Raw genomic sequence first — 20,498 nt, 5'->3', positions numbered from 1 at the left:
ACAATAAAATCTCAGCTGCCAAAAATTTATTTCTTTCTACTCCCCACCCACTCCCCCACCTCTGTGCTCGTCTGTGCAGTCAAATCTCCTTTGTGCCTCTGGGAAGTTTGCTGGCACATGCCAGATTCGTGCATCCTGTGTGACCTGTGCTGTTCTCTGTGCAGTCTCCTCTGCCTGTGAGCAGCTGGGGAGCCAGGGGAGACCCCTCTGCCTGAAGCACAAGAGGGCTGAGACCTCATTTTTACATTTGTGAAGCCTCCTTTGCATGTGAACAGATCACAACATTTGCTGTTGCAGAGTGCCCAATGCCCCCTCACTGCACAAACCTTGGCATCCGGCTGAGACAGCAAATGCTGCCAGAGCTCTCACCCTGCCCTCCTTTCATGTCAAGCTGCCTATTTGCCCCCTGGTCTGGTGCTGCAGTCCCCAGGCCCTGTCAGTCCTGTGTGGTCCCAGCAGCTGCCTGGCTCCTGCTCATCCCTGCTCTTGGAGCTTGGAAAAGCCACATCCATTGCCAGGAACAGCTTGGACCACTGAGCAGGAGGTGGGAGCTGGTGATAATTATATATCCAGGTCTGTGGAAGTGCCTCCCAGTAACTTGGTTAAAAACTCGTTTATCCACATGTATTTTGGGAGAATGCAAAGGCTGGAAGTGCTTTGTGTATATCTGGGCTCTCGTTCTCTTATGTGCCTCTCTTTTCCAAGGCTTTGAGTGAGTATCGCTGCCTGAAAACCTTCAGTGGTGACAACTTCAATTTAAAAGCGTTCTCTCCTGTCATTGACTTCAAGAAGCTGGGTTAAGATTTACAGCTGTCTGAAACCTACTGTACAGCTGGAATTTGAGAGTGGAAGCCTGGTGCTTGGTTCCAGGTGAAACGGGTATCTCAGAATGGATGTGTTTGCACAGGGAGCTCTGTAACGTGTTCAGTGTGTTATTGCACAGCCCATGACCATAGCTCAGATATTTTTAGGGAGGTGGGTCAGAACTGGTCACGCATATGCTGATGATAAATTTGGAAAGATAAATTAGTCTTTTCTTCTTTTGAAGCAGCCAAGTTTGGAAAAATAACACCCTACTTGGCTAGCAAAGCACTGTCAAATTTATTATGCATTAGGGCTAACCTCTATATACCTCTGCAGCCATAAGGTTGAGTCTTTGCCAGGCCTTAAAACATGCTCTGTAAATGAAGATCTTGGTCAAGTTGGCTGTGTTCCCTTTTTCCTCTGTGTCTCTGGGTGGGTTTATTTAATTTCCCATTTGTTTCAAGGACTTGTAAGAATTGCTTTAAAAAAAGAAGAAAAAAAGAGAAAAGTTAAAGGAAATGTAAGTTTTCAGAGGAGTCTGTAACTGTGATAGCTCCATGAACAGCAATGCTTGTGAGCACTTGGCAGCCTGAAGATCAGTGCTTACCAAGAAGAGCTGTTGAAACAGACCCCTGGTGTGAGCATGAAGTCTGGTGGGTTTCCAGCTCATGAAGAGCAAAGTGGTCATGTATCAGAGAGTTCTCAAAAGTTTTATAATGGATATTTCCTAATTCTCCCCATCTCAAGGGAGAGGGGAATGTTCCCATGTAGCCTTGTAACACGGTGTAGTCTGATCCTAGCCAAGGCTATTAAATACCCTCTGTCCATTGCCTGAATTGGCTGTTCTGCTCCCAAAGACAGCACATGGAAAGCCCAGGTTAAGGTCCAGCAGGACCAGTTGGCCTTTTGCTCCTCCAGGGCTGCTCTCTCCTGTGGATTCTGCCATGGCAGCCACCCCCATGGCCCAGCCTCCAGAGCAGTGTGTCAGCAGATGAGGAGGATGGAGCGAGGTTGTGCCTGTGAACAAAATGTGACAGCAGGAGGAGGCAGAACCCCACGCTGATGTAAACTGGCAGATCCCCATGGGGCCCCCCACTCGTTACTCCAGGAGACCTCACATGGTTCTGTGCTGGTGGCTTTGGGGAGGGACTTGGCCACGGTGTGGGTTTAGTGCAGGGCCTCCTCTGAGAGTGCTGAGGTCGATCCAAGGCTGCCTGCTGTAAAGGGTGATGGTGCCCCAGGGACCTGTGAGGCTCTTGAGGAGGTGCAGGTTGTGTTCCAGCTGGGCTGGCCCATTGCATATGAAGATTCAGTTGATTTGCAGCCAGAGTTTTGTACCTCACAGCTCTTGATTTATTCACCTCCTCCTGAACTAACGACAGGGTTAATTGCCATGAAGAGTCCTGCACCTTTGATCTCCTGGCCACAGAGCAAAGATGCTGCGACAGCTCAGCCTGTTCAGTTGTTGTGTGTGTTGGATATCTCACCGTGATGCTGGGGCAGGAAAGCGAAAGGCTGTGATTACATGTTAAGGTTAATGACACTTGCTGTGTACCCTGGCTTGCAAACAGGGAAGTCTTTATGTCTTTCCCCCATTCTCTGCTTTTACTCTTATATTAATGAAAAAAAAGCGACAGTAAACGTGTTCCTGTTGCACTGTGAGTCTCCAAGTAGCTGCTCCTGTCCCTGGAGTTTCATCTAAGTGTTGGCTGAGGCACAAAAGGCAAAGAGAGATGGATGAGAGTGGCTGGCAGAGACAGCAAAATAAAGGGTGTAACAGGGAAACCTGAAGCTGTTCCTCACCACGAGGCACTAACAGCTTTTATTTTCGGGCTGGGTTGGCCTGAGCCCCTGAGGTGGGAAGCAGCAGGTCTGGCCAGCAGGGAGCTGTGTTGGTCTCTGCACATGCACTGAGCTGTGTTTGGTCTCAGGCTGTGTTGCCTTACGTGGTTTGAAGGGCTGTGGGGTTTCATGCATGAAGTGAAAGACATCATGGACCATCTAAATGCGGTGTGAGGCCTCCTGAGCCACCCAGGCTGCAGGGCCCCGTGGGGGAAATGCAGCACCAGAGGAAATCTGAAGTGTTCCTCTGAGGAAGGTCAGGAGGAACAGACTGCCATTTGCTCCTTAAAAAGCTTGTATTCTGCTGCTTTTGTGCTTTGCTTTACCTCCCTGAGGTGTTGGAGTCACTTGCTTTGCTGTGCTTCTTCTCAGCTCAGAGTTTCTGTCCTTGGGAAGTGAGTCCCAGTTAAGGTGCTCAGCAAAGCTTGGCACATCTGATGCAGAAGGGAGTGGGATGGTGCCTCCAGTGCATTGCAGGGCAGTGTGAACAGCAGGTGACTCCACCAGGACTGAGACATAGGTGTGAATGCTGGTAATTGGGACAGGCAATTTAATGCTGGAGGTTATCCATGTGCTGCCAGTGTTTGTCTCTGTGCAGTAATTAATTACCCAGCACAGCCACTCCGACAGGGTGAGTGACAGGATCTGCCTGACCTAGTTCCTCCTGCGCAGCTTGTGTGGTGTAACAGGTTGTGGCCAACACCCACTGCCCTCCCTAACCTGCCAAAAAAAGCCTTAAACACTGAAAAGCTGCTAGGCTTTCTGCACTGCTGGGACCTGCCAGCCCATCCTCTGGCTGCCAGGACACACAGCAGGGATGCTGCATCCCTGGTGGGAAGTCACCATGGTGCTGGATAAGGGCACAGGGGCGCTGGCACTGCTTTGTTCACTTGTGCTGGGTCCACACCCAGCTAATTGCCTGCTTCAGTTTGAACATCTTGAAGACGTTTGGGTCCTTTCTTTCCCTCTGACTAATTGCACCCTTCTTTCAGCTTTTTTAAACACCTTTCGGTAACCACTGGTAATTATATTCAATATTGTGGCTGTCTTGAGGCTATTCAATCATAGTGTGTGCATTTTTGGGGGTGTCTTTGGCTCATAAAAATTTTAAGGAATTGGTTTGAGGGAACAGGTGTGTTGGTATCTGAATTCTCAAATCTTCAGGTGAAATGTTTTTGTTGTCAGTCTTTAACCTCTGGAGGTTATGTGTGTTTTGAACAAACCATGTCCGCTTTTACTTCTTGCTCTGGCTCTAAAGAGTTAAACATGACAGTTCCTGTGTGTTGCTTATTTTTTTAAACCTGCTTTAATCTGAGTTTGCAGCCTAAAGATTTGCTTAACACAGTTAATGCTCATCTGACTATCACCACTCTTGATCTGAGTTTTCATGAGGATTTCAGACTTGTATCTCTATGGCAGTAAATTCTAGTGTTGTTGCTGTGTCTAATGAGGGTTCACTGCTCCATTCACAACCGAGCTTGTGATTTTTATCACATTCTAAGTCTATGTCTGTGCAGCAAAAGACTTGAGCTGCTGTCTGAACTGGGGGCTAAACTCTGCCCATGGGCACTGAAGGCTGAGTTGGTCTTTACCAGATGCTGAGATAGTGACCTACTCCTGCTCTGCAGTAATCGCCAACCAGTTTGGACACCTGCTGTAGCCTTTTATTACTATGATGTGTATCAGGATGACAAAAGCCACCACCTGAATCCACTGGACCAAGTGCAGGGTTTAGATAGCCAGTGGTCTTTTGGCTGAATCAGTCTCACTGGTTAAAATGATTGGTCCCTGTGCAAACTCTAATTTAAAAATATCAGTTTCATCCCCTTCCTGGAGCTGCAGTCACTAGTCTGTTTGAACTCATTTACATCTCAAATGTAGAAGACTCAGATTCCATTATCTGAATGACATACATCTACTTAACCTTGTGCTGGTGACCCTGTTCCCACTTGGGATAAATCTAGGAAAACCTTCCATCTTCATCTTCAGCACGTGGCTGTGGGAGCACTGGCTGCCCTGGCTCTCAGGGCCCCCCACTTGCTCACTGAAGTCTCTGCTTGAATTACCCTGGCGATGGCAGGCATTGCAAATTAATCTTCTTACAGTCATTTTCCTCATCTGTTTTTGAAATCTGACCTTGCTGATAAAGCAATCCTGAAACAGAAACCCCCGTCTTCCAACCTCCAGGCTGAAGGATGATCATAAAATCAAAATATTGCCTGAGTGAGTGGGGAGAGTCATGGTCCTGCACTCCAGAGTGACACATATCACTGTCTGGATTTGTGTCAAGTCAAGGCCTGTCCAAACTCCATGACAGCCCAGGGCAGAGCTGGATTACATTACAGCAATGGCCAGTTGGGAAGCCAGATGGCAAATAATGTTATATTATGATGAAAAATACTTCCAGGCTCAGAGAGAATTGTCCAAGACACTGTCACTTGGACAGCATTAGTCTGTCAAATACAGGCTGAGCTGGGCTTTGGCATCCTTTGCTGCAAATCCCGGCTTGCTACTTAGCTACTGCAGGTCTTCATGGCAGTCTCTTCACTCCCTTGCATCTTTTTTTCTGTGATTTTAGTCCCTTTAAAGGGTGGGTTGTTCTTTTGGTTGGTTGGTTTTTTTTGTTTTTTTCCTGAGCCTTGCTTAGAGTGGCCCCACTCTCCTGCCACTGTTGCTGTGTGGTGATACAGGATAATAACTAGGGCTGGTCTATCCTGTTCTGAGGTTTGCAGCAGCTGGAGAGACACGGTGGCAGCCCTGCTCCTGGGGTGACCTGTTTGTCCCCTTTGCTTGGCCAAGACACCTGCAACGTCTTCGAGAGGTCAGGTTAGGGAGGACTCTCTTACTTACCTGTTCACTTCTTTACAGCTTCTAAGCAAATGCGTTTGAAGCTGAAGGCACTGGCACATCAAATCCCTCTTTCTGAAAGCAAAGACTGAAACTTCATCACCTAGAGAAGCCAGTCCTCCTCCATGCTCTCTTTGGTCTCCTAAAACCCTAAATGAAGTGGTTTGTGGGATCCCTGTTAACACTTGTGGCCATGCCATAGCAGCCAGTAAAGTGACCATAGTGTCTAAAGGCCAGTGTCTAGGAAAAAGCAAATAAACACAGAAGAGCAGCCTCGTAATTACTATTGCTAATTAGCTAATGGCTGTGAGGTGCTTTGAAGATGAAAAGTGAGGAGGTGCTTGGCTATTAAGTCCCAAACACCCCTGTAAGGCCAGCAGCAGCTCTTGCTGTGGGTCAGCAGAGACTCTGCTGCAGCAGCTCATCGAGTTATCTCGATGCTTACCAAGCTTATCTGGGAGCCAGCAATAAATCGAGAGGGCTTTGGAGAGTTAAATCTCCTCGTTTCTTGTAGGCTTAAAAGGCAATGAGCCGCATGTAGCTGATTCCGCCTTGGGGCAGGGAGATGGTCTTGATGAGCTTTTAAGGCCCCTTCTGGCCCTGTTTTCTCCGATTTTGTGATCCAGGGACAGCTTTGCCGAGCCAGATCTCACCTTTCCTGTGTGCTGGCATTTTCCCATGTCTGGGTTCTCTGCCTGCTGGCGCAGGACAGCGTGGTGCAGGGGTGACCTGATCTCCCGTAATCCTCTCACCACCACAGCTGCCCTCAGAGGCTGCTTGGGAAGATGCAATTTAAGCTTTCAAAAAGCCAGCTCAGATGTGCATGACAAAGACTAACCTGATACAGACCTGGAAGTAACAAAGTGCCTGAAAATGGCACCTATGTAAAGAGCTTCTGGGCTTCAATCTTGCCTCTTTTCTTAAGCATCAACATGAAAGAGATCTGAAGGAAGGATGAACTTCAAGCTGTTTTTTTTCTCTTAACTTGTGATGCGCCCCTCCTCTCCTTCTAATAAAATATATTTGGGAATTCTTTGGAGGCTACTCTGCATAGCTGTTGCCACACCTGTTGGGAAGGGGAAATTCCTCTTGGTCTGCCTGTCAGAGAAGCCTGGGGGAGTGCTGTTGCCAGAATGTTTTATTGACAAAGCTGGCAAAAAAACTTCCTTTCCATGAAAATTGAATTATTTGTTTGTTCACTTTTGAATTTAGGCTCTGTGGGCCAGACCTGCAGCTGTGGTAAATTAGCTCAGCTCCAGATGTGCCCTAATATATTTCTAGATGTCATTTCCCTGTATCTGTATGTAATTCTGTAGATCTTCCTGCTGCCCTGGTTTTGGCATTATTTCAGCTTTCGGTCTGCTTTGTCTCCTCATTCAGCCAACACATCCTGGGGACTAAGGATGTATTGGAATTTCAGTGACCGGAGGCAGGCATCATGTCCACTATCTCCATTTGCAGAAGGTCAATAAGAAAAATTTGTGTTCCTGGGCTGCTTCATAGGCTCAGTTTTGTGCTTTACCCACTGTTTGCAGGATGCAGGAGAAGTAAAGGCTGCAACTGTCAGTACATCGCCTTTACTCTTCCAGTGTCTCTGCTGGTCCCAGAGTAGAACCAAGGCCAGGGGTTTTCCTGGTTGAAAGTTTGCACTTAAGCTTGTAAGCAGGGGGAAAAAAACGGGATCCTTGTGTAGTTTTGATGCTTTGGCACCTGTGGAGTTTCTGAGTACCCAGTGGTGGTAGGACAGGGCAGCTTTTGGAGTGGGCTCAAGGCACAGGAGATTTCCAGCATGGGGTCTGTGCAGTTTTTCTGAACAGTTCTTCCAAGTCCACAGGAGTTCTAGAGCACTGTAGGATGCAGACTTAGCAGGACAAAGGACTCAGTTATGCTGTCTTTGTGATTAATCAGTATGACTGCTTTAGCATCAGAGGGCTGTGTACCACCATCACAACAAAGAGTGAACGGTCCTAAAATTATAAGCAATAAAACTCTTTACCAAGAGATGATGTAGTTTCTTGGTCTTCTCTTGGCTGGGACACGGCTATCCCAGTGGATAGATGCACCCAAGCTCAGCTTCTGTGCTTTGGAGAGCACTGAGATGGGAAATACCTTTTCTTCTAGATTGAGTCAGGGGTTTAGATCTTGTCAAATACTGATACTTGTTGAGCTGATATGTGCTCCTGGGTGCCATCCAACCATGTATCTGCCATGCCCCATCCCTGCAAGAGTTGAATGTCAGGTTAGACAGAGCTTGGAGTAACCTGGTCTGGTGGAAGCTGTCCCTGCCCAGGGCAGGGGGCTTGGAACCAGATGGTTGTTATGGTCCCAAACCCAACCACTCTATGATTCCAACCCAAACCAGTCTCTGATTCTGTGACCTGTGAACCTTGCCCCGACAAGGGTGTGTGCTTCGAGCCATTAAAAACCCTTCGTTGCTGCATGGCAAGGGCTGGCAGCGTGCGGGACCGCGTCCTGGTGAGCCCGGGTGCAGTCACACGGAGCAGCATCCCGTGAAATGCAGTAACAGCGAGATTTGTAAAGGAAGCAGGCGGAGGGCAGGGCTCGGGGCGCCTCCCCGCTGCCCCCTCCCCGCCCCCCCCGCGGCCGGGCCGGGCGCGCCCGCTCACGCTCTGCTCTCTCCGGCACAGGGGCAGATCGAAGTGGACAGCGAGACCGTCTTCAAGTTGGCCGCCCTGGTGCTCCAGGTGAGTGTCTCTTCCCGGCTCTGTTTGGCTCAGCACATTCCCCTTCCTGGGGTTTTTTCCCCACTCCGTACGGACAAGCCCCCGCAGGGTTGTTGATGGTTTCCGCGGCTGGGGAGTGGAGGGGAAGCTGGAACATATAGGAGTTACTTTCCTCATAGGCGAGTAAGACAAATATTTATTTGAGGAGCTTTAAATTGAAAGAATAAAACCTCATCAAGGGAAGTCATTTATCTGGGCAGGTTTCCATTCAATTTATCACTTACCCTAATTTAAATACATTCCAGAGATCTGGGAAGAAAAGTGTAAATATTGCAGCTAAATCGGCTATATTATGCCTGTGAATCTTCTTTTCAGAGCATATGGTTTTGATACCTCTGTTATGTTGAAATATACAGTGTCAGTTTTTCCCTCTCATTAGTCTAGTTTTGTTGTACTGAGACTTAAACTCCAGTTATTTGCCGCTTTCTATGAAATAAAATTGTGCCTTTAAAACATTGGCGGTTTTCCCCTGTTGCACTGTCAATGACAAGGTGCCCCAGCAAAGCTGCAGCAGCTTGATCTGCCTGAACCGTTGTTTTCATCTCGAGTGAGCACAATTCCTCCCAACTGCTGACTGTACAGCCAACTTTTGCCTGGATGAGAGAGGAAGGAGAATTGTATTTCACTTCTTGTGCAGTAAAAGCGACATTTGATTTGTGATGTGAAATTCATCCCCATTTTGGAAGCAGTTGTATTTATGCTGTAGGTGGATTATCTACAGCTGGGAGCATGAGGGGCCAAGTTCAGCTCTCGAGCACATGCAGGCAGGCTCCGTGTTTTGCAGGGAATGTGGCGGGGGTCAGGATCTGCCCGCAGAGCTGTGGGAGTGGGGAAGTGAACAATGCTGGGAAAATCGAGGGCTTCTGAAGAGATCATGTTTTAATTCTGTCACTGTTTTTCAATTGTAGGAAGCCAAAGGGGACTATTCCAGGTAATAACATTTTCCTTTCTAATACTGGTGTGCTTGATGGATGTGTTTTTCTGTGTTGGCATTGTATTGCAAACAATCACAAATGGGGGTAAAGTCCAGCTGCGAGCAGTGCCCAAAGAGAGTGAAATGTGCTGCTGGGCTGGATAAAATCTGAGTCTGCAGGGTGAGTAATGCCTTTTGTGAGCAAACTCTGAGTCAAAACAGTGTTTCAGGCTACCATGCTTTGCTCCCCTCCCAAATGTGGGTGCCAAAGTGGGAGAAGGGGAAAGCTCCCACACTTCCTGCCAGAAAGCCTGTGCTTTGCCAAACTTTTGCCAAGAAAACTTGCCTGTGCTCCTGCAGAACTGTGTTTGGGTCCATGTGGGTGACCTTGCCCACAGCCGTGCCCGTGCAGTGGCAGCACGGGCAGGGATGTGGGGCTGTCAGCTGCCACGGGGATCAATGAGCCGTGTTCTCCTGCAGCTGCCCCAGGGCCTCTCCCTCCCCGCACTTGACCCAGCAGTTGTGTTGTGGCTGATGAGGGACCCCCTTGCTCCGCTTGAGCTGTTTAAAGCTGCATCATCAGGTTGGGCTTCCCCTTGAAGGTGCATCTTACCCAGCTCTGATTGTGATAAGGGGCTGTGGGGAGCAGGTGGGGTCACACTCGCTCCTGCTGGAGCCAGGGGGAAAGACCTTCCATTCGAAAGAGCTCACCAAGCAAATAGAAGTTCAGAAGATTGGCTTTGGTCATGTTAATATTTTACTACTTGCTGAGTTTCCATATGGGAGGAGAGGTGTGTTTTACACTTTAGCTACAACAGCTTTGGAGAGCGCTCAGTACAGACCTGTCTGCCCAAACGCAGAGAGCAAGTCACGTTTGACTGCCAGAGTGACTCTGCTTTCCGTTCCAGGGGGCAGTTGTCAAGTCAATGCCAATGCCCTAGACCCCTTCCCTTCAAACGCCTGTCCATTCTCTGCTGAAGGACACGCTCTGTGAAGTCCATCAAAGTCTCCTCCTCAGCGTGCTGTCACACCTGCAGGGAGAAAAAGATGTCTTTGACCAGCTGGCTGGGCTGGCTGTGCAGACCATTTCTGTTCCCGTCCATGCTGTAGACCTGCTTTGTGATCCCCAGTATATTGCTTTTACCTGTAGTGTGCTGCGTTTTTCTCTAGGAAGACCCCTTGTCTTGTCTTATCTCACAGGGACACCCTAAGCTTAGCTCAGTTTAGGCACAGATAACCAGAAAATCACTGCTGACTCCACCATAAGTAATTTGTTAAGCTGTAGCAACTGGTGGCACATTTTTCTTGATTCTCAAGATCAGGGGTTAAGGTTAAAAACCACTTTAGTGGTGAAAATGTGGTTTAAACTTAACACTGCCTCCTTATCATTTACCATAAATAGGTTTGTAAGTATGGCTTCTTGAGGCCAAGAACTGTGTCTGTGGTTGTTTCCCATGGTTCCCTGGACACGTTGCAAGGAGTGGATTGCCCATGATTACCTTCAGAAGTATGTAAAGAAAATTGGAGGGAAGAGCATTCTGCTACAAGAGTGATTTCCAAATGCAGCTATTCTCCTAAGAGTTGCATGGAAACAGCTGCAGCAATTGTTTCCTCTGTTAAACTGAGCATATGTTATGCCCCCGTAGCAAATGAGCATGGCCAGCTGTCCCAGGCCCAGTGAGCACACCAGGAGTGAAGGAATTTCATGTCACAGATCACAAGTGGTCCTTTGGGCCAGTGCTGATAAAGCACTGGCTTAATTACCAGCATATCTTAATGATGATACTGAAGGACTGGCCTCTGCTGCCCAGCTTGCTGTGGTGCACAGACTGTCCTGCAGCAGTGCTCCTGTGCAGTGTGATTTGCCTCCCTTTGCAATGCCTTTAGTGTGTTCTCTGCTCGCTGCCATTTGGCCATTCTGCTTTGAATCACCTTCTGGAATGTGGCTCTTACACCACTTCTGCTTCCATGAGAACGTGCAGGTTGATTTTTTTGGTACTGGACTAGTGCTGAATGATTGTGGGTAAATACAGGAATTGCCTGAAGTCCTGGAGATTAGCTCTCTGAAGTGAGGATTGGGCCAGTCCAGGCAATGCTGGGGATCTCTTCCTGCCTGATTTTTCACACACATCCCATAGGCAGCTTTTCCATGGGGACACATCCTGTGGTGGGGTCACTGTGTAGCATTCCCGCTGACGTCAGCTCTGTACCAGGGCCTGAACGTATCAGACTCAAAATTCTACAGGAGCCTCTTTCCCAATCCACTGCTCACATTCTCAGATAACGCCCTGATGGCAGGGAGCAGCAGCCTCCTGAGCAACACCCTCCCCTGCCCCATGCTGAGTGGGTGAGCGCATTCCTTGGAAATCTGTTTCTTTTCAGTGAGCAAACCTGACACGTGGGCGATTGGAGAAAGTGAAAAACTTTTGATTTCTACACCACAGAGGTCACTCTGGAGGGACTTTGCAGTCTGGTAGCACTGGCAGCATGGGAATACCAGGGACTTTGGGGTTTGACCCTTGCAGGTGCTTTGCAGTAGGACCCCAAGGTCATGAGCTGGGCTCTTACAGGACAGGGGTTTCATAGAATCATAAAATGGTTTGGGTTGGAAGGGACCTTAATGATCATTTACTTTGTGCCTTATTATTTGGAGAGAGGCTTTATGTGAGATGAACCACCCAAGTCCCGCTTTGAGAGGACCTGGTTTTGAAGACATCTTTGTAAAACTTAAGTACATGCTTCAAAATTGCACCCGCAGCGTGTCCTGGTTTGGACAACTCTGGATTCTCAAAGGCAGCCTAGACTGGCTTTGGGACACAGGAGGAATGAGGAACAAAGGTGGCAGCAGACCACGGCCAGTGTAGCTCACCATGTACCCTTTATTTCCTTTTCCTGTTTACCCCACTGGTGATCCCAGCCAAGAAAATTCCCTGCTGTGTGTGGTGAAGAGGATGTCAAAGGGATGGTCAGTGAGCTGGGATGGTGTCAGGGCTGCCCTGGGCAGAGCAGTTCCTCTGGACAGTCCTGCAGTTGTGCTGTCCCCAGGAAGGCTGGGATGCTGCACATTCCTGCCCTTCTGCCTTCCTGTGCAGTGCTGGGCATACTTTGCTCAAGAGGAAGGATGTAACACTGGCTCGTGTTTGCTTTTCACGACTCATCCATGGCTTCCAGTTGACTGCTCCTCTGTTTAAGCTGAGTTCCCAGCACTTTTCACCCAGCTCCTGCAATAGGAACCCCAAGCAAGCATTAGTCATTGATTGGAGTTTTGAAACTCTGTGTGAGTTAATTGCGTTCCTCCACTCTTGTATTTGCAAATGAAACAGAAAAATCTGCAAGCCTGGTTTTACGACATCTTGGTTTTTAATCTCTATGCAAAGGTTTTAGAAAGAGGATATGATTCAAATTGCATCTTCTGGCATGGCTGAGTTTTGGGGGAAAAACGTACATATTCTGTTTATTTTAGGAATTTTATTTAAATTTTAAAGAAACTTAATGTTTTGGCAGTCTGTTAATTATTCATCTTGTAAATATGCAACATATAAAGTCTGGCTTCCTTGGGAAATAAATGATTTAGCTGTATTTAGTTTACAGATTAAGCATTTGCCCTCGAAAATGCTGTACAATACTATATACTTTGTAGCTTAATGAGAGAGACAGTTTGTAACTGAGAAGTCCTAAATGCTGTCCTAGCATTGGAAAAATGTTTATTAAAATCAGATTAGCTACAGGGACTATATAAGGAAAGTGACTTGGGGGAAAAAAAAAAAGAAGTTTATTTTCTGACTGATAATCTTGGACCGTATTTTCCCCAGTACCATTTTCAGGACTGAAACCCAGCCATGCTCCCTGGAAGTTAATTAAATTGCTGGAGGAGGGCTTCTATTTTCTTTAAATAGCTGACGCATTCGTTTTTGATTCTGGCCTGTGGGCTGCAAAGATAACTCCCGACTGGTATAACATAACACAGACAAAATAATGAATTCCTGATAGCTGACATGTGCAAGGCACCGGGGTTTATCGTTATGGGGGTGATAAAGGCAGTTTGTAAAAGGAAAAGGTTTGGGTGAGAGATAGCCCTGCAACTGAGGCTATGGAGTAATTGGTTCAGAAACTCCTGAACTTTAAAACTCTACTGAGAAAAAAAAGTGGAAGTTCTTGTTCTAGGTGCAGAAAGTAGTATTAACAATTTGCTCCTAATTAAAAGTGAGTGCTCAGTGTGAGATTTTTGGGTAGTGTTTTGTTGGGAAGCTGAATGTTTTGCCAGGCAAACTGGAAGATCTCTTGGTAGAAAAGAATGTGGGAAAGATAACGTGGGCAGTGCTAGAAAATAGCTGTTGGAAAGAAGTTAATAATTGTCTGATAGCAAAGCACCTGCTCACTCTACTGCTAACCTCAAAATGAAGGTACCCTGAGGAACAGGACACACCTGAGGTCTGTTGGAGGTGGCTTGTCCATCCTGATTTTGGGAATCTTGTCAGGTTCACGTGACCAAAACTCCAGTTGTGGCCATGTCCAGGACTGGGGTTGGAGCAGGAAGACAAGTTCAGGGATGAGTTACAAGGGGACATCTCATCTGGCAGCCAAAGACTGGAGCCCAGTCTGGATCCTCTTTCAGCCCCAAGTATTCCCTCACACCTCTATCAGTGAGTGATACAAAAGAGCTGGTGGGTCACCAGAGGATTCACTCTCAGAACATCCATCTGGTGCCTGTCATACCAGCACCGTAGTTCAGTTTCTGATGTTCTTTTCCATGCAATGCACTTTTGAAACGCCCATGCACTGATATCCTCAGCCTTTTTCCAGGCTGCCCCCAGCTCCCCGTGGGCTGAGTCTGCCTGGCTGTAAATCAGTGCTCAGCACTGGCGCTGCCTTGTGCCCCTTGTGCTCCTCGGCCCTTGTTTGCCAAGTGACTCATTGTGTGTTTTGCCTTTCAGCTGTGACTCCCAGCACTTTTTCTTTAAATACCTGGTGAGGCACTGGCTCTGAACCATTAACTCTGTCTCGGTCAAACCCAGCTGTGTGCTTTCCTCAGCTGCCTCTTTTTCAATAAACAGCTAATTTACGACAAGATGAGCAAAAGTCTACTTACTCAGAGCCTGTTAGTTGAGGGGTTTGATTATTTATTTTGCTTGGTTTGGGAACATCTGATGAACCAAGGTAGTAAATAAGCAAGTTTAGGGAAAGTCTCATGTTTCATATCTATTTCATACAATGATGATGATTCCCCTACTGACAGGTATCAGATACCCACTTTCCCAAGAGCTTAACTGAATTTTATATCCTTTTCAAAGAAAGCTGGTTGAAGACTACAGTGATTTTTCTCTAGCAGGGTGAAGTTTTTTCTTTCGTTGGTGAGTCCCTGTAGGTTTGCCATGAGGAACAGGATCTGAGGAAAGGCAGCAAGCAGAAGGGAGCCAGGCAGGGAACTGCTGAGCTCCATCTCCCTCAGCACTGAGGCAGCAGTTGAGAAGAAGACATTGTTTTCTCCTGGTGTTTTATTTTTCATGCAAACCAGGTGCAAATAGCAAAAAAAAAGTACTTAAGGTGCCATTTTTTGGATAGACTTTTCAGAGCAACAGGGCTTTTTCCACTGGCACTGCTTGTAGATTCATCCAGTTCATGGCAGACCAAAGCATATACAGCCTGCAATGATGTAATTTTAATGGTTTTTTTTACAATTTCCTATTTTAAAGCAGTTCTGTAAGGGCTGTCAAGGAATTAGTATAGAACACTTACTATGTAGCAGATTAATTAGGTGGAAGCACTGTGGGTGGAAATGAGCAAAAAGGATTAGAAGAAGAGGGGGGAAAAAAGGATGTTTGCAGTAATTTAATAACCTGATCTCATGGGATTTACTACTTGTATATAGCAATGTAACTGTTAATATTCACACACAATTATGGCAGTTTGGTAAGGAACAGTAATTTTTAGATTTCATATGCATGATGTTTGTACAGTTTCCAGCAGGGCAGAAAAGGGGTTATTGTGTTTTGTCATCTTTAATTGTCCCTCCACAGTACTTTTCTTTGGTTTTTCTTTTATTTTTAAAGTACTTTTAACTCAGAGAGCAGAGCTAGAGTGGGTACAACCCAGCCACCTAGAGAGGTCTTTTGTGTGTGCTCTGCATCCAAAACAGATGAGAGACAAGACAAGCACGGTGCCAGGAAATTCATCATCCCCCAAGTTGTCTCCAGTGCAGGGGACGAGCTGTCACAACTGCCAGGCTTGGAGTAGCATCATGACAGCCATAGGTGTAAAAGATCTTTCCCCTTGTCCCTAGAAATCCCCTTAAGTACAGGTTCAGTATTAAAACACATGGCCTTTTCCTGTTGTAAAAATCACATTTAATGGGTTTTGCATTATAATGTATTCACCTCCTTTTTGTTGAATATCTGAAAAACTTTTTCAGGTCTACAGGGAGTTTTTCCAGTCTTGCACCCTCATCTGTGAGCAGGAGTTTGGGCTTTGGTCTGATTCCTAACAACATACTCACTCGAGAAAAGCAAAAGTAAATCTTCTGCTTTTGCTTCCCATGGTGGCTGAGATCTGTCATGTGAGGTGTATTTGGTGCTTTGAGGAAATGGAATGACAGCTTTTCAACCTCAGTTTTTTGCTTTTGCAGATTTGTCAGGTCTTTATCATTATTTGGACGCTTTATTTTTCTTGTGGTTCCATGTATCTCTGTATCAGCTGGGCTGTGATAACAGGGTTTAAACTTTGCTACTGTACTCAGACATGCTAAAAACCCACAACTAATATGGCTAAGCTGACTTTTGTGTGAACAGGAAGAAAGCATGAATGTTAGAAATAACAGTCTGTTGTTGTGAGGAAGGGCTTGGGATCCTTCAAGCGTTGTATCAACTGTGAATATCCATCTTTGCTTGGCAGTAAATCCCCAGGTAAAGCAGAGCCATTCTGCTTTTGTCTGGTCTGTTAGGGGAGCACTGCTAACATGTGCTGTGGGTATGACCAAGCAGGTCTTTAAACATGGATCTGTCATACCAGGTCTGTGGGACAGGATTCACCAGCCATTGTAGGTAGTAGGTCCAAGGACCAAAAGGGTTTGTGTTCAGAATATTCATGTTTCACACCAAGAGCTGTAAAAGAATTTAGGATTTAAATTCCTAAATCCTGAGGATTTAGGGCAGCTCCAGGTCACAGATTTTCTCTAGCCACGAAGAGCTGCTTCCTTGGCACCCTGTCCCTTGTCTGCAGAGTGGAAGTTGTAGCAGTGCCTTGTCTGCCAAGGTGGCTCTGGGAGCAGCTCATGTTCCCGTTTGTCTGCTCACCATGTCCTCACATGGAGAGGTGTGTGCATACAGCTGACTGGAGAAATGTTGCATTTTCCTTGGTGCTCTTGGCCCATCTTCCAAAAGCCAACGTGTGTGGTCACCAAACCCCAGCAGATCAGTAGGTGCTGCTGCTCTGCCCAAGAGTCGGGCAGTGCTCGGGAAGCAGAGAAGTTGGGCTCAGGGAGCAGGGCTGGAGCTGGTCAGGCCTGGCAGTCCGAGGCTCTGGTCCAAGTGTGGGGAATGGTCGTCCAGTCCCAGCCATGCTTTGTGTTTGGTGCAGGTCCCCCTTGAGCTGTGAAACTAAAGCTGTTGCTGCTGCACAAGGTGGGAAACCACAGCATAGCCACAGCCTAGATGTCCAACAAGCTGGGGTTGAAAAAGCCATCTGCACTGCTTATCAGGGCCCTTTTCACAGATGGGGGTGGAAGGCTCTTAAATGCCCCTTCAAATACCTCTCTGAGCAGGCGGCTGCTATCTGGTGTTCAAGTGGCAGCCTCTGCAGCCCTGCCCCCGGCAAAGCTGCCACTGGCTGCAGGGAAGGTTGGGCTCTGGCGGTCCTGTACCAACGGGAGCCCCTTGTTCATGGCCTCTCCACATCCTGGGTTCCCTTCAATAGACAAATAACTTTCTTGAGTGTGCCAGCAGACCATAAACTGAAAGGTTGGGAAATGATGGGAAACGTCTGGCAGTTGCCACAAAAGAGGATTTGTCGGAGAGCACATTTCAAAATCCTGCTGCCAAGATCCTGCTGCTCTGGCATACTCAAAAGCTGCTAAATCCATCGTCTCTCCCTGTACCTCCCCTGCTCTCTCTTCCTTCCCCCCTTTTTTCTCCTGCACTTTTAACCCTGCTCATTTTTTCCCCCTCCACTGCCTCACTGCTTGCTCCTCACACCTGTTTCTCGTGGTACCTCGAAGGGCAGAGCAGCCTCCATGGGAGCATGAGGTTGCCACGCTCTGCCCTTCCGTTTATTTTACGACAAACTCAAAGCCTACAGAACAGGCCCCTGTTGCTGAAGCAGCCCAGCTGCAGTGGGATGGTCCATGTTGCTGGTTCTCGTCTGTGAGTGTAAGGAATGGGAGCACCCTGGAGACCTTGGTGATGTTTGCCTGAGTCTGGTCACTTCAGAAAGTCACTTTAGGACCAGGCTGGGGTGTGGGCAGCAGCACAGGATGTTCTTGTACAATTTGGTGCATAGGAATTTGGTGGTCCTTCTAAAGAAATAGGGCTGTTACTGACATCAGCTGAATAATCTGGCCTGAAACCCTTGATTATCAAACTTTAAAGTATCTGCTCTAATTGTGTGCTGTTTCAGAGTATTTCTTTTGCTAGCTCTAAATATCTTGAAGAGAATGAGGTGACAAATGCTGATGGAAATGTTTTGAAGCATCTTCACGATGTAGGGTAATAGCATATCATCCTTTCACTGTGCAGCTCCACATTTCCCTGTATCTCCTACGTAATTCTCAAATTTGCTGGTATGTAGGTGTCCGTGAAATAACTTTCAGGTTAATTTTGAGAGACTGGTTGACATTTTCTAAAGGCAAGGCCACTCTAAATTCTACCTGTGCTATGCCTAAAATTCATTTCAAGAATTAGCTGAACATCAGATAATGACAGTCAGAAGGACCCTGGAGTGACTTATCCAATGATCCTACAGCAATACGAGAGAAAGTATTTGTGTGAGGTCAAGAGGCTCCAAGAATAGAGGAAAATCGCTATACAAAGCACTTTCCCTAGTGATAAATTTGTACCTTATAACGTGTTATCAACATAATTCGGCAGAGGCAGACACACCTGCCTTTGATTTAGTCAGTTAAGAGTTGTCTGAAGTCCTGTCCTCATCAAGTTGTTAATATTTACAAAGAATCTGTGGGCTGATAAGCTTCTATGCTGTAGTCCAATATATTGCTTTTGCTGCTGGGTGTGTCACTTGCTCTTCATGTTTTGTTAATCTCATTAACCACATCTTACTCCATCTGAGCTCTTACCTGCGTTAGCAATGGGCATAAGCTGGTTTCTGACAGTGGGTGCAGGGAAATGCCAGGGCACCCATTGACAAATGGTCCTAATTAGCACAGTTCTGTAAATCTTTGCCTGGCAGGGAGTGTTGTATCATTCCATTAGAAGCTGTCAAGATGTACTTTCTGGGGGCATAAATGTGTAACTCTGCTTTAATTTTAAGTAACGTGCTCTAGGCAGAGCGTGCCACGATAGTCTGGCTTGGTTCCTTCATGGATTTCTGGTGGGGGTTTTAGCAAGATGCCTAAAATTTCACTGTAACATCAGCAGATTGTAGGAAGCTCATGAGATTGGTCCTGTTTTGCTGCTGGAGATAGTTTCAAGTGGGTAGTCATATCGATAGTCTGGTACATGATTAAGTATTTTTATTGGTTATTTTAGAGGCAAACTGCCTTCCCTCTCCATGGACCTGGCACTGACGAGCAGGGTGTGCTGGGGACAGCATCTTGCCCAACGTTTGATCATGTTGGGACAGAGAATTAATTATGGGCAGTACCAGGAGTGCAAGATGAGGTTCAGCATGAGTAGGCTCTGATGCAGATTTTCATTATTTCCATTTGCATTGTCCAGATTGATTCAACTTCTTCTTTGTATCTGCCAGAGAGAAAACTCCTGTTTAGAGGGTGGAATAGGAAGGAAAGGGTCTGTCTTGCTGCTTTTGTTTAATTCTTCTCCATAGTGGAAAAATACTTGAGATGAGAGTTTCCTATATTCTCCTCCTGGGGAATAAACAAACCTTTTGCCAAAAACTGTTCGGCCCCATTGACTCTGGGCGGTTTAAGTTTATGTATTGAAATTATGCCAAAAACCACCAGTCCAGAAACCCCCTCTGTAGCAGAGGTCAGATTAAATGCAAGTTGGGCCTCCCTGTCCCAACAGCCACGTCCTCCTCCTGGTGGGAACCCACCATGGACATGCCAGATAGAGCACTGGGTGTTTGGCTGGCAGATAGTGTGGATGGTGGGAGATCTGGAGCCGGGGCTGTCTGCCCTGGGATTGCTGTATCGGCTGGTGATCGTTGTGAAACCAAACAGGAACAGGTCATAATTCAAGCCGCAGCTCCTGCTATCTGGAGTTGTCACCTCTGGGGAACGGCTGGCTCTCAGAGGGCTTGGGAAAGTGATCCTGAAGGTCAAGGGGAGACTTGGTTGCTGCAGATGAAGTGATAATGGACTCTGTGGAAGGAGGGGGAGGACCGTTTGAGGCTTTTATTATCCCTGAAGCCGTGAATCATCCCAAATGCTAATCCTGGGGCGTGCAGTCAGCAGATCCAGGCTGCTGCGTGCCAGCCTGCACTGTCTGAAGGCATCCAGCGTGCAAGGAACTGTGCCCTGTTTTTCCCAGGTCTTTTACATTTTTCTAGGATTGTTTCATGCTCCATCTTACAATTATGCAGGGAGAGAAAAATCCTCATGTTGTTTCTCAGAGAGTTTCAGGCTTTATAAGTCCATTTTGATGGACTTCTCCCAGTGCATGTGGATGGGATGGTGTGTCTGAACCTTAGGGTGCGAGGTTGGGTCCCTTCAGGAAGACAAGTCCCAGGGGCCAATCTTACCTCATAAAATCAGTGTATTCTCTGCTATTGCAAGAAATTGGATGGGTTTGTAGGTTGGCAGAAGAAGAGAGAAGGCCCAGCTCTGCTGTAAGTTGTCACAGCTCCGTGGCCTCTGCCTGCTGACAGTCTGCAGCAGGGCTGTGGTTCTGGGTCAGTGCTGCAGGGACGTGTCCCCTGTCATGGCACAGATGTGGTGACAGCCCTTTGATCACTCTGTGTCCCAGCTCAGAGCCCACAGGCCCTGCTCTGGGGCAGGTTTGCTGGCTAGCCCTCAAAATTTAAATTCAGCGGTAGACATTTTCGTATTGATCAGCTGCTACTCATCACTCAAGCTTAACTAGCACCCTTGTTTTGGCATTGATGAGGATAAAGTTGCCACTCAGATAGATCTGGAGAGGCGAGGGGCCCAAAAACCAAACAGGAAGGCGAGTAGAGCTGTTGGAGGCCACGAGTGTTGCAAGAGGTGGCATTTCAGAGCA

General features: G+C 47.1%; 1 protein-coding gene across 4 annotated transcripts in view; it reads left to right on the top strand.

The window, feature by feature from the left end:
- FRMD4B (FERM domain containing 4B) overlaps positions 1–20,498 on the top strand; it is a 113,953-nt gene that overhangs the window by 64,074 nt on the left and 29,381 nt on the right. For all 4 annotated transcript variants that reach the window (XM_017747215.1, XM_017747216.1, XM_008643599.2 and 1 more), the window contains exons 6-7: positions 8,142–8,198; positions 9,146–9,168. In XM_017747215.1, the coding sequence (XP_017602704.1) occupies positions 8,142–8,198; positions 9,146–9,168 (80 nt within the window). The remainder of the gene's footprint in view (positions 1–8,141; positions 8,199–9,145; positions 9,169–20,498) is intronic.

The sequence above is a fragment of the Corvus brachyrhynchos genome, unplaced genomic scaffold (genome assembly GCF_000691975.1).
Source record: "Corvus brachyrhynchos isolate BGI_N302 unplaced genomic scaffold, ASM69197v1 scaffold91, whole genome shotgun sequence".
In the NCBI taxonomy this organism is placed as follows: Eukaryota; Metazoa; Chordata; class Aves; order Passeriformes; family Corvidae; genus Corvus; species Corvus brachyrhynchos.
Note: the sequence above shows the minus strand (reverse complement) of the source record. Positions and strands in the feature narration are given on the sequence as shown.